Here is a 13158-nt window from a genome sequence, read left to right as displayed (position 1 = left end):
AGCTGATGTCAATACTGACGCCGCACTTTTACTCTTTATCTAGAGTAGGATACAACAAAACATAGGTCAATGTTCAGGGTAGCTAGCCTTGACCTAGGTAACTCAGCCATCAGCTTAGATTTGACTTTTGTTTCAGAAATACAAAGTAAGACGTAATAATAACTTTAAATGTTGCTGTGTCAGTATAATTCACAATAATTAAAGATTTAGCGATGGAAAATTTGCATTCACTGAAAAGATCTGAATTGCAAAAACTGGCCAAGGAGTATGGAATAAAGGCAAATCTAAAGGTATATAGATTAAAGTACTGGTAACAAAATATTAGATTGTACTGCACCTAACTAATACCAATGAGTTCTTGGGAGTTTGTCAGACCCCTAACTTAGTAATGCACACAAAACAGATCTCATTTTTTTTGCTTTGTTTGTTTTTTAGAATTCAAAAATTATTGAAGCACTTCAGCAAAAATTAGAAAGTGTTTCTGCAAAGGAGCAAACCAAAAAAGACCAAGTAAATATGTTTTGTGTGACAGAACGTTGTAAAAGTCTTGTTTGTTAGTAATTCTGTCCCGTGTGCAGAATCGTAAGTTGTTTTTTAACATCCATTGATCTTTCTTTGTGTGAAAACCTAGCAGTTTTGCATTAATCATCTCTTGTTGTCTTTTGCTCTTTGTCTAATTGCTCTTTCCAGTGTGTCAGATAAAAAATGTCTTTGTAGGAATAAACTGTAGCATGACTGCATGACCACATTTGTGGATGGTTGCAGTGCTATGTATATATTTGAAATACTATGGGTTTGGACAGTGGAGACAAACCATTCCAAGATATCGATATTTTAAAATAATGTCTGAGAGAATCTGTTATATCTAAGTCATGTCTTTTCAGGATAAGATTGTTTCTCCTATTACAAACAAGAACATATCTACATCTAGCGATGACAGTATTGATGGCATTGTAACAGTTTTTCTGAACGATGAAAAACCATTATGGGGGGACTCCAGTTGTAATGTCAGTCAACCTTTCTTCGTGAAATTATTGTATTTGTGTGTCTGTGTGTAAGCTTATAAGACATAATTCTAACGATATTATGGTATATGCAATAGCTTTATTTAGGAGTGAAGAATAAAACTGAGTCATACTTCGCAATCGCAACTGCATCCAACTACATTTTTAAAAACTTTAAAGCGTAAAGTTTGCAGTGACCCATATTTGGAATTATCATAATTTTTTATTTTCCTAGATATCTTCAGATGGATCTTCACCTCAAGAAATTAGTAAATCCAGGTCCAGGTCACAGCACAGGGAAGATAACGAAGAAATCGTTCGGACACGAAGTTCTTCTCGGAACAAAAAAGGTGCAGGTTTTTTGATATGTCTAATCCTACCCCAGTCAAAATTCATATACCAATGCTATAGATCAGTGTTAAGACCTGTTATAAGTAACTTTTAATGCTTCACCTCAAATTTTTGTTGAAATTTGCATTTAAAGTAAAGCGATTTTTATTGAATAGAAGAAAAGAGCGCAGATGAAACTTCAGATGGCCAGAGTAAGGTATCAGCTGTTACTCCTCATAAATCCATTCCTGATATTTCGGTGAGTATGATATTTTTGTGAGTTGATTGAAAGCTGCTTTTTATCTTTATGTGTAGTTATTTTTATCCTGGAATCTTCATTGTTTTATATTTGAATTGACTCAAAATTAAAAACGTTAAGTTTTTATTCAGCAACTGGCTGCTGTAAGCACAAATTAGGTTTAGAAATTCTCTCAGAAAACTGCATTCTTTGCTTACATTCAACTGTGTGAAAGAAGTAACTGTTTCGAAACACACCTGTGACATTAAAAACAAATTAAAAATGACCTCCCATGTTCAAAATAGCTTGTAAAGCTGTTATTGATCATATGTTTATTATTGATAATGTGTCTGGTTTGTATGATTTCAGGTAATGTGTTGAAAGCCAGCATAACCCTAATTTAGCTGGCCAAATTGCATTGGTTTGCTCTTTTCAATTTTGTGCATATTTCAGTCAAAAACCTTCAGCCTTCCTAAGAAAGGTCGGGCACAAGCTAGGATCCCATTGAAGGACAAAACACCAAAGGCAGCAACTAAAAGACGAACAAGAAGCAGTGATAAAGCAACTGTTACAGCGGTTTAATTATTGTTTCTTTTTTATTTTTCCGATGTATGTGTGTAATTGCTGTGATTCATAAAGTGATTAAATTGTTTATTTTGTGATTTCCCGAGTTTTAACTGGATTTGAACTATTTCAGGCAAAGCGAGCACGCAAATGTGGATCTGGTTGGAAAAGCGAGATGAAAAAAGCAGCAAAGGCCATTCCTGTGCTTGAAACAACTGGTAAAATTTGAGGTTAATCTACCTGATATAATTGGAAGAAAACTTTTGACGTGTTATTTTGCATTTAAGTTTGAGAGTATTGTACTAACTTATGTTTATATATATATTCAGGCTAATTCAAAGTCTGTTTGACTATTGCCAATTTTTGTTATTTTTTCTAGTAAAACATACAACGAAAGAAACAGAAACTCCAAAGACGATGAACAAATCGATTCCAGTTTTCACTGCGGCTGGTGTCACCATTACCAAGTCTACACCAATAGCAAACAAATTTGCAAAAGCCCATGAAAAGTATTTTATTGTTCAAAGTTTTCGTTTTAATGGCATTTGTATACTCCAATAGATTCTAAAACGTTGCAAGAAATTTATTGCAGTGAACCAACAAGATTGTCAGGGTACAGTCAGACCTTGTTAATCCGAACCAATGTTCCCTCTAATTTTTCACGAGTCTGAGCAAACACACTAACTCCCCTGAGCGGTCCCTTGGACCACTGTGAGCAACATCAGACGTGCGCACTGTGGCCATTGTTATGCGTTTATTTTATTTTCAATTCAGGTTGGGTTTTTTCTTGTGCCCAGCACAGATTTTCTGTGCGCGGAGACCGTGTCAGCAGTGCGCATTTGTGCTCACGCGCAGTTTAGAGGGAACAGTGATCCGAACTACCAAATGTGACACAAAACTGTAGGGAACGGGTTTCTTCCCATGCAGTTTATCCCTTTAAGCCGGCAACCTTGCTGTCCGACTCCTATATGGAAGTTTAGGAATAGATGTGCTAAATCAATACAAAAAAATCCGATGAACTGGATTGCCAAAAACGGAGCAAAAAAGATTCGTTGTAAATGCAAGTTTTTGTTCGTTTGTCAATTATCAATAGTCATATCAAACAATAGTCCATTATCTAAGCACAATAAAAGCAGCTGTCTCACACCTAAGACTTTTCTATTAGGCTTGAGTGTCATTTGCAGTCCTGACATTCACTATGAAAAATTTTGCCTTATTTTTGTTTTGATTCCAATTATCCGGACACCTCGCTAAACCCAACATTTTTGTGTTGAAACAAAGTGGACCAACGTGGTCTGACTGAACATAAATTGCTGTAAGTGTAATGAACATTGTCGGGTTTCATTGCATAACCACTCGAGAGCAAATCAACAAGGTTTTTAAGTTGTGGATACTACGGCTGGTGTCTACTGCATTACTTTTATTCTATTATTATCTAAAACATTATGTTGGTCAGTTTGGGGTCCGTCGCGTTATAATGAAGTTTCAATGTACAAGTGTTTCTAAATCATTATAAGATGTCTAATTGATTTTCAAAGAAACTTTAACAAAATGGAATCGATTGACGACTACCAGCGCCGCAAAGAGGAAAGAGCTGCAAAGTTGTTTGGGTCAAATCAGAAGCGTCAAATGATCAGTCGTCTGGCACAACCCAAGACTAAAGTACAATTTAGCAATTGTTTAATTTAATGTAAACGGTAGTATTAATAGTTTTGTTGGCGTGCTTTTTTTAAGTGTCAGTTGTTTACATGATCTGTTTTATTAGACTCCAGTGATTGCAAAGCCCGTGACTCGGCCCAAACCAAACTTCATGTCTCCATTAAACAAGAAGGAGAATTCTCAACCAAGACGGTGATCATATTAGCATCTTTATATGATATCTATGACCTGAAGATCTGGAATTAAAGCGCTTTACAAACTACGATAATATTTTTTAGAAAATCAGCAAAACCGCAGTCGATCTTCAAACCGACCGTTTTTTCGACTTCAAAAATTGACACAAATTTCAGCAAACCCTCCAGGCTTGTGACGCCAAAGAAAGTCTCTGTGACATGTAAGTCTTACAACAAACTTGGATGGATGAAAGTTCCTTCGCTTAATGCAGGTTCCATTGCATAGTTTTCTTAATCAGTGAGCTTAAACAATAGAACTTTCTGTGCAGTTGCAAAGTCGCCGAACAAGCAGAAAAAACGGCAGGTTACTCCAAAAACACCAGCCGCTACCAGTACCCCATCGGGTAGCACTACTCGCAAGTCGTCACAAAGAACATCTCTAACTCCTTTTCGGACAGCAAACACGCCCCAGTCAAAGAAAAATGCTTTTAATTTGGAGGTTTAATGAGTTGCTTACTTATAGTTGTTTTGCTATTTATAAACGTTTGCATCATCATCAGTCCTTGGTCTTTAGTAGCTTTTGGTGTCCATTGTTATCTATTTTTAAAAAAGTCTGGTATTTCTTCAGTGGTTTCGTAAATTGATCAATAATTTCAAGTTCCTGATTCTATTTCATATTTCCAGGAAAGCTTAAAAAAACCGCTGACATGGGTTCCACATAAAGGCCCAATAAAATCTTATAAAGAAACGGCATCCAATCCTACTCAGCCTTTCAAAGAACGGATCAAAAATATTAAAAACCCAAAGGTCACAACCAGGTATTAGGACAACGATATTCGTTAAAACTTTAAACAATTTTGCGACTGATTGACGTGATTGCCGTCATATATCACGCACTTGCCTATTACGTCATTGCAGAGACAAAAGGAGAGTGGATAAGAAAAAAACACGTGACACGAAAAAATCGAGCGCTATGATGCGACGACGGGGAATCGTTTGATTGGCATCCAAGTGACGTCTCGTACAAGAGTTTATGGTTCTACTCTACACCCATCTTTTAACGGTGGTTATATTGTTTTCACAAGGCTCCAAACACCTTGCTTTGTACCAGTTTCAATTGCTTTGCTGTTTTAAAAGACTTTTTACATGTTTTTGACCACCTTTTATCGTCTTGTACATAACACATTGGAAGTGCTTGTTTGTCAGTAAGCAGATCTAAACGTCACTGCCATATTCGCATTCCTTTTATGGAAAATATTTTGCTCATCTCGTTGCGTCAGTTGAAATTATTGAAGAAGGTGAAGTGGTTCACGCATAACATTTAGCAGTGGCTTTTAATTGTATTTCGTGTTGTAAATAAACATCTTTTACTGAATGAGAGGGGTGTCAGAATGTCTCTGACAAGAGTTTTGTGAGTGCATGTACGAGGCAACCCAGGCAAATAGAGGTATAAGATTTATCAGAATTAACTTCCATTGTAACGCCAACATCGTCTCGACAATAATTAACCAATGAAAATGTTTGCCCAAAGTCACGGGTTTAATTTTACAAGGTAGGCAAGCTTTGTGCCACAACTGTTGTGAGCAATGGTTAGTCAACATGAGTCAACGAATGCAAGATGTTTTGACTTGTCCAGTGTGTTTTGAACTGTTGAGAAAACCTGTTTTAACCCTGTCTTGTCAACATAATTTATGTAGGGCTTGTGTTGCTCAAATCTTGAGAACTGCCACACTGCAGAAGAGGTAAGAGAAATGAATCTACCGTATCTACTTTCCTATTGTGAAGATTTCTATCAAACTTGTCTGGTTTTGTGCTCATCAAATAAAAAGCTATATTGGTTTAAATGTAATAGACAATATAACACACAGCTCTGAGTGATTGATAAGAAAATCAGTTTAAGTGACAAATTTATGTTATAAATAATTTCCCCACATATCCTAATGGAAACAGTTTTGGGTGCTGTTTTCTTTAGATGCCCAACATGCAGAGAAAATATTGGTGTGGAACCAAATGGTTTGGATAAACTTCCAAGAAATTATTTGGTTGAGCAAATGGTGGAAGAACTGGAAAAAGTTGAAGTTCGAAGTGCACCGACAGTTCAACACCCAAATGCCAACAATAATAGCAGGCTGCAAAGTTGGTTTATTAAATTGTTTCATGCCTTAACTGTAATAAATAAATTCAGCAGTAGTAAATGGTGATATGATATTCAGTATAACCACTGTTAGATAGTGTTATTTTGGCTATGGTATACTCATATAATTATCACGAAACCTAACAAAAGAACCTTTATAAATTTGCATTAGACAATCATAATATATTTTAGCAAAAGCTCTTTCGACAAAAGTTTAACATAATTTCTTTGTTGTGTAGAAAGTGCAGACAGTTTAATGAACAACAGAAGGTATGAAGACGCAAGAAAGCTGTATAAACAGCTTGACTCATTTGTTACCGGACTTCAACTATTAAAAGTTAAAATAAATTTGTCAAAATGTTATCTGGAGCTTCAAGATATAAAGAATACTGCAGTTACCACTCAGGCACTGACAGACCAGCAATTTCCAGACAACGAGAAACTGCCGGCCTCGCAAGAGATGAGGAATTTTGCTAAACATCTCTCCGGATGTTACGAGAACAAAGCGGCCATATTTCTTTTACAGCGTTCTGCTGATTTATGTGATGTCATTGATGATCCATTAACAAAAATCGTGGAGCTTATGGAATGCTTGGAGCTAATGCAAGGAGTCTCAAAGTCTATGTCTAGAAAAAACCAGAAGAATCTGTTTAATGATTTTGGTTTTCCAGCGCTTCAGTACATTTACACGAAAATTACAAGGATTGAACATTTACCTGAAGAAACCAAGTTCATTAAGCTTGCCTGGTCCCTGAAGTATGTCGGGCTTTGTTGCAACGAAATGGGATTCTTTGATAAATCGGTTGAATACAACAAGCGAGCTATAACTCTCCTTCGAGAACGTCTGAGGCACAAAGCAGTTGAGTACAGAGTTTTAGGTGTGTGTTATCACAATTTGGCAGCTGCCTATAAAAATCTCGAGAAATATTCAGATGCCGAGGCAACTTACTTGAAGGCCATAGAAATCTATCACAGTGCGAAAGACTGGGCCGATCAGAAGCGACAGAACAACAGTGTTATTTTATCTGCCATGGGCCTCAGTGAAGCACACAAGTTCTTGTTGAGAAAATAAAGTGACAATGATTCAGCTTATATTTGTTTGTACTATGTTTGCTTTATCCCGATGAAGCCTAGCTTTTGGGCAAATATACAGTATTTCTGGTTTTAATATACCACATGCAAGCCGATTTACTTAATGTTTGATTAAAAATTTAATTTTAAGTGTACTTGCTTTGTTTATGGTGTTAATAAAACATAATACAACCACATTAATAATGTTGACACATTTAAACTTGAATATATGTGTAATGTCATCTCTATAAACAGATAAATATTTCTCTGCAATGTAATGCTATGGACAACTAAACCCTATGCTTATAAATTTTATCATGGTCAAGCCTGGTTTATCTTATGGCATGCAAGAGTAAATAATCATGTGAGATAGGAAATCAAAAAGATGAACATATAAAATATTCATTTATTAGTACAAATCTTACAGTAAGAAATTAGCACCAAAACGCATTACATTGGTAGTCTTACCAAAACATACAACATAGAATTATATAACTGAGTATTAAACAGCTTGTTTAACCTTTCGATCTAATAAAACATATACAAAAAGGCAATTCTTAACCAAAAAACCTACAAAATTTATGATTATATCTCATTTTCCAAATAAGTGCAAATTAACAAGTTATGAAAAAAATATCAACGTGTCAATCTGAAGCACAAAAATGTAATCAACACCAATAAGTGGTCATAGAAACTCAACAAATGCAAAATTACATAGAAGAAAATTTTGGATTATGCAAAACCAACACTACAAACTGGAATGGCAGAATAATAATACAAAAAATAGCACCAATGAAAATAGCAACTTGACTAGTTTTTGCAGACCTGGAGTTATGCATTAAGTGTTACGTAGCAAGCATTTGCAGCCTGATAATTAATGATTATCCATTATTAAAAAATGCATGAAATGTTCCATTGTAGGAATGTCTGATGTTCAAAAACTGTAGTGTATACCAGATTACTGTGCAGTAATGCATTCAACATACATATTTATTAGCTAACTTATAAAAAACTCCAGGTATAGATAGGAAATTGAAACAATTTGTTCAAATCGAGGAGTGTATAGTATAAAATTTTATATATGAAAAAATCTATATCATACTCAAATAGTTTAAACTGCAGTTAAATGAATACCAGCAAAACATTTTTGCACACTGACAAGATTATTAAAAGTAATGTGTTTATAACACCAATTTCTTGTAAACACTATTTCCATTGGAGGTTTGATCAGACAACACTGAATTACAAGCAAGATGAGGTTAGGTTGAAATCAGAAACGTAGTATTGTGTAAGATAACAGTATTCTAATTCCCTTTCACGGTGTAATTATTCTGCTGCAACTAAACCTACTGTTATATATCATAATGTACATACATTTTTTCTACTTCTTTTACAACAATACACATATCTATGGCGTAAGCTAAACCTTGCTCAATGACTTGTTTTCGAACGGTGTCATCTTTGATTGACAGTTGAGCTTCTTTCATTTCTTCCAGACTTTCTTTTGTGATGATTCCACTTAAAAAGTCATCAAAATCACCCAAAAAGCTCATGCCATTTCTTGATATATATTGAATATATATTAGTGTTATGTTGAAAATAACTAACAAACAATCTACAAAAAGATTCGTATTTCGTCATCAACAGACATCATATTAAAAACATTTGCTTTCTTATGAAAATCAGTATAAATTGCAAAAGCTGATATAGTTAGAGCCAACAAACCAACAAATACCTGAAAATTTTTTGTGTCAACCAACTATGATGCTGCATCAAAGTGGATGTGTAGGCTTCAAGAAGAGAGGAGGAAGGAATGGCAAATGTTTTGCTGCTTGAAGTCAGCATGTTTTTTACAAATACACACATCATGCGAAGAGCTCTTGTTAACCAGGACAACGCTTGGGTTGCACTGTCAGACGCAGTGTTTGTGTTTGAAGATTTTTCATGTTCCAGCATATCCTAGAAGCGTGATTCAAAGTTTATGTCGCATCTTTTTGCAATTCAAATTACATTATTGCATTACCACAAATGCCTAAATCAATCCCAAAAACTTGAATAAAACAAAGAAATTAGAAACGAGGAATTACTTTTTTATAAGAATTATTTATTACTTACACCAACTGATTCACATTTTTTTCAAGAGTTTCAAATCAATAACTTCAAGAAGTAACAATACAAGTAAGATTAAACACAAGCCAGATACCTGTAAGTACTGAAATTTCTGCGTTTGCTGCTCATAGACTTTCCTTATTTTTTCAATGTTGGAGTTTATATCTTTCTTGAAGGGTGACATAATAGTTGTTGAGAAACAATCAAAAAAGCCGAGATAATTAAAACAAGCTTCCAAAAACTCTCTTGTGGGTATCATAATCTGTGCATTTTCATCTTTGAAGAGCGCTATGACATCATGGAAGCTTGTAAAATTTAGTAAAAAGAAAGACTTTATTTGAAGCATCTTCAAAACTGGAATGGACGTAGCATTATTCTTAGCTATGTTTTTTTGTGTTCTGTTCACATTATGAATTATAAGAATATATGCCCTTCCTTCTTGATAAGCCATTAAGGGTATTCCCAGTAATTTTTTTTGTTTTGCATTGATTGATTTCAACTTGCGCTTTATTTGTACATACTGCAAGAAGATAAAAAAGCAGATTGCAATTGTATGAAAATAATTCATGGTAATGTTTGCAAATATGATAACTTATAGCACTGTTACTAAAACGAAAAAAAAACTGTAAATGCATATTCCTTACATTCCGCACTTAAAATATAGGTCCACTTACATTTACTTCTTCACAAGGACATGAAGACCAAAACTGGTTAAAACTGCTGTCAAATGGGACACTTCCCTCAGAGCCATGTGTTCCAGCGAATAATTCAGACATAAAGCTTTGAGGGTCAAAAGCGCATACGCTGTTAAACCCTGCACTTCCAAAATACAACGAAGTTCAAATTTTCAAATTTTTCACAAATAGTGTTGTGCGAATACATATCGGTAGCTTTCACACACTAACTCACTAACACACACAATTTTGTGCGTTAAACCTGGATAAAGTATATCTTGCCTTTAGACCAAACGTCTTTGCTACGGATGATATTATTGTTGGTGACTTGCTTTTCTGAACTTGATAAATTAATAACATTAGTTAGCCAACCACGTGGAAGATTTCTGTCTGCAAAACAACAAAAAATAACTCATTTATAAATTTATCAAGTCATAATAATTCATTACTATCACAAAAAAAACAAGTAATCAATTTGATCGGAAATAAATTAAAATGATAAAAGTTAATGTTTTGTCCAACACGCAAACACAAACCTGACAACATGTTTTCAACTTTGACGCTTAGAGCCGTATTACTAAAGTGTAGCTTTATGGAACAGGTTGAGGCATTTCGATGAAATTTCTCTTCATTGAAAGCATCTTTCGAGGAGCGCGAATTAAGATCAACTGTGACCCGATGACTTCACATAGATGTGAAAATGATAACTTAAAGTGAATTAAGGCCTAACCATTTTTTTCAATAAATTATGGAAAAAACTTTTTTATTAACTTATTAACACAATAATTAACACAATATAACACCAATTTAATTTCTGTCAAGCTAAAGTTAAAATTGAAATCAACTTGGTTGATAACTTAATTCCAAGCATTGAATTCTTGGGTTTAGTGCACAACCAAAAGTCATCATAATTTGAGTAGCAGGGATCTAATATTCAAATGCATCATTAGCTTGTACACTTCTGCAAGATCTGAATTTTTAACCAATTAACAAACTTTACTTGGTAAATAATCGTGGAATGTGTCTTGAAACTTCTAAGATGATCAGTGAACAGAAAATTGAAATCATCACAGCAATTATCGAGTACTTCTGTCGGTTTTTGTTGTTTGAAATTGTCAGATACTTGACAGCACCAAGTGGCATGAGAATAAGAAAAAGCAAAAAAAATATCCCATAATACGGCCACGCTGGACTTGTCATCTCTGCCTCGGTTTGTTCTGTAATTCAGCAGTAGGCTAGTATGAAAATTGTTACTTAACACAGTATTGTTACCCCAAGTAATCTATCTAAACAATTTTAAGGTTTTTCTACAAGATATTTACATGTGATCTACGGCTCTACGCTATCAAAACACAAAAGAAGAAAGTATTACCAACACATTAAGCAGTATACATATCCTGGTGGTCTTGAAAGTTGAACTCGAGGTATGGTAAAAACTTGCCTTCAATAACAGAATCACCCTCATGCAGCATTCATTTTTCCTGTAACCTAATAGGCTATGTCTGTTAGCTGGAGCTAATATCTTAAAGCTTTTCGTTCATCAAAGATGAACAACAACAAAGATCAATTGTTGGTATTGTATTGTTTATTTTTCGCCATTTACTGCGCAGAGCGAAAGTTATGATGCTAACCGTTGTAGTTATAGCGCAATAAAAACAAATGGTCACAAACAGTAAACAAGTATGAAAGCCCTTAGGCAAAGCCCAAGGGCTTAAAACAATAATGCAATTGTGTTATGATTATATATAATAGTGTATTGTGGGTGAAGGGATCTAAAAGTTATGCTCACTTGTTTTCTTTCTAGTTCTGTTCTCACAGACATATTATTATGACAGTGTATGATACTGATTTAGGTCCATAACTTCAAAGTGTATGCTCACCTATAACTTTAGAGTTCAAACGATTTTTTGATTAAATAGGAGCGTTGATCTCGCTCTCTTAAAAACGTTCATGTTGTTTAGGGTATGCTAACGGCTTTCTTATTCCTGAACAATTTGCTCATACCATACACAGTTACATACTATCACACTTCTTTGATCAAGTGCGAACTTTTTGAAAGTGAAAGGAAAAACTGTATTCGACATTTCGACTGCAAGTAGGCCTAAGTCACGCAGCCCGTTGTTATAACATGCTCGATACCCAGCGGCGCTACACGATTGTAATGCCTCATGTTTACGACTTGTTGCTTCCGTTCAGCGGACTTGAAGAACAGGATGTTCTAAATTCGGGCAATCCCATATAAAAAATGAAAAAAAATAAAAATAAAAATGCGTGACAATCGGAACTTCCAGAAAGGCTAGCTCGGAAAACGGAGCTAGAGCAACGAGGGATCATCGCCGGGTTTAAGTCGTGCAAAGACTTTCCTCAGTTTGAGGATAAAGATTATTATATCGCACCATACCATTCCAGCATTTAAATTCGAGTTAGGACGGCAAAGAACTGCAAACAAATAGCCCGAACGCACACTTTTTCCGGTGTAGTATTGACAGCCAATTTTTTCACATAAATAATTCACCAAGCGAAAAATCTTTAGCAAATTAAATGGTATGTAGCAATGTCTAAAATTAAGTGGAACTGCATAAACAAATGAAACACAAAACAAACATTGAGCGCAAAGCGTTGACACGCCTGGTCGACTTGTAACGGTAAAGTGGCAAACATTAGCTCAACACCTTTGAATTTTTTTTCTGTTCAAATATAAATTGCAGAAAAACGCCGGACAAAAGTCAAACACGCAACATGTAACAAAACGACATAATTCTAATTTTTAAACTCTAAGCAAAACTGTAAGCAATTGTTGACAAATAGGATTTTTCAATAGAATAGGACACGGCAAGACTTGATCGGAGACAGTACAATAGCCTACAGAAAACATGACACAACACGGATAACAACCCTAAGGAGACGTAAAAAAACAGAAAACGAAAGTTTCCATCTAAATGTTACTATAAAAACCTGCAGAAAAATAAAGTAGTCAAAGTTATGTCAAAAATGAACACATTAAACTAACTTGTGGTAATAAAAACAGTTTTTTTTACTTAACAATAATTAATTTTTAATGATTAAAATTGCAAAGCGTTGAATCGATGAAGTTATGTAGCGCCCACTAACGCCACACTACAAAAAATTGTTGGTCGGTAGAGCAATAGACGAAAAGTAACAAATAAGTAAATAGCTTAGAGCCTTAGAGCAAAACAAGAAA

At 34.8% G+C, this 13158-nt stretch overlaps 3 protein-coding genes across 7 annotated transcripts in view; 2 read left to right on the top strand and 1 right to left on the bottom strand.

Moving 5' to 3' along the window:
- The first annotated feature begins 101 nt into the window (after positions 1-101).
- Positions 102-5343, top strand: LOC143463149 (nucleolar and spindle-associated protein 1-like). 3 transcript variants are annotated; one of them, XM_076961537.1, is made up of 14 exons: positions 102-290; positions 436-510; positions 885-1007; positions 1240-1354; positions 1514-1593; positions 2026-2148; positions 2270-2354; positions 2516-2645; positions 3675-3798; positions 3902-3987; positions 4074-4189; positions 4298-4467; positions 4653-4786; positions 4887-5343. In XM_076961537.1, exons 1-14 carry the CDS (start codon positions 213-215, stop codon positions 4966-4968), a joined length of 1521 nt encoding a protein of 506 aa, XP_076817652.1. In that variant the 5' UTR covers positions 102-212; the 3' UTR covers positions 4969-5343. The 3 variants fall into 3 exon arrangements, with proteins under 3 accessions (XP_076817652.1, XP_076817651.1, XP_076817653.1); XM_076961536.1 differs by having other exon boundaries at positions 1511-1593; XM_076961538.1 differs by lacking the exon at positions 102-290 and having other exon boundaries at positions 1240-1353; positions 1509-1593.
- A 61-nt stretch (positions 5344-5404) lies between these two features.
- On the top strand, positions 5405-7426 carry LOC143463151 (uncharacterized). The gene is made up of 3 exons (XM_076961542.1): positions 5405-5710; positions 5941-6104; positions 6342-7426. Exons 1-3 carry the CDS (start codon positions 5568-5570, stop codon positions 7172-7174), a joined length of 1140 nt encoding a protein of 379 aa, XP_076817657.1. The 5' UTR covers positions 5405-5567; the 3' UTR covers positions 7175-7426.
- A 133-nt stretch (positions 7427-7559) lies between these two features.
- LOC143463150 (uncharacterized) overlaps positions 7560-13158 on the bottom strand; it is a 34516-nt gene continuing 28917 nt past the window's right edge. For 2 of the 3 annotated variants that reach the window (XM_076961539.1, XM_076961540.1), the window contains 8 exons: positions 11329-11444; positions 10957-11173; positions 10493-10638; positions 10239-10346; positions 9957-10096; positions 9377-9802; positions 8909-9132; positions 7560-8733 (listed from right to left, as the gene is read on the bottom strand). In XM_076961539.1, the coding sequence (XP_076817654.1) occupies positions 8526-8733; positions 8909-9132; positions 9377-9802; positions 9957-10096; positions 10239-10346; positions 10493-10638; positions 10957-11156 (1452 nt within the window). In that variant the 5' untranslated portion in view covers positions 11157-11173; positions 11329-11444 and the 3' untranslated portion in view covers positions 7560-8525. Of the gene's footprint in view, positions 8734-8908; positions 9133-9376; positions 9803-9956; positions 10097-10238; positions 10347-10492; positions 10639-10956; positions 11174-11328; positions 11445-11836; positions 12610-13158 lie in introns of those variants that run through there. The other variant, XM_076961541.1, reaches the window with a different exon arrangement.

Source organism: Clavelina lepadiformis, chromosome 6, assembly GCF_947623445.1.
Source record: "Clavelina lepadiformis chromosome 6, kaClaLepa1.1, whole genome shotgun sequence".
NCBI lineage: Eukaryota > Metazoa > Chordata > Ascidiacea > Aplousobranchia > Clavelinidae > Clavelina > Clavelina lepadiformis.
Note: the sequence above shows the minus strand (reverse complement) of the source record. Positions and strands in the feature narration are given on the sequence as shown.

What these genes read in the sequence shown, in the direction of transcription:
- LOC143463149 (XM_076961536.1), top strand. Translation starts at nt 213, where the DNA reads ATGGAAAATTTGCATTCACTGAAAAGATCTGAATTGCAAAAACTGGCC. An exon ending in GGGGGGACTCCAGTTGTAAT is followed by an intron (nt 1,008 to 1,239) that starts GTCAGTCAACCT and finishes TTATTTTCCTAG; the next exon opens with ATATCTTCAGATGGATCTTC. An exon ending in AACCCAAAGGTCACAACCAG is followed by an intron (nt 4,787 to 4,886) that starts GTATTAGGACAA and finishes ACGTCATTGCAG; the next exon opens with AGACAAAAGGAGAGTGGATA.
- LOC143463151 (XM_076961542.1), top strand. Translation starts at nt 5,568, where the DNA reads ATGAGTCAACGAATGCAAGATGTTTTGACTTGTCCAGTGTGTTTTGAA. An exon ending in ACTGCCACACTGCAGAAGAG is followed by an intron (nt 5,711 to 5,940) that starts GTAAGAGAAATG and finishes TGTTTTCTTTAG; the next exon opens with ATGCCCAACATGCAGAGAAA. An exon ending in CAATAATAGCAGGCTGCAAA is followed by an intron (nt 6,105 to 6,341) that starts GTTGGTTTATTA and finishes TTTGTTGTGTAG; the next exon opens with AAAGTGCAGACAGTTTAATG.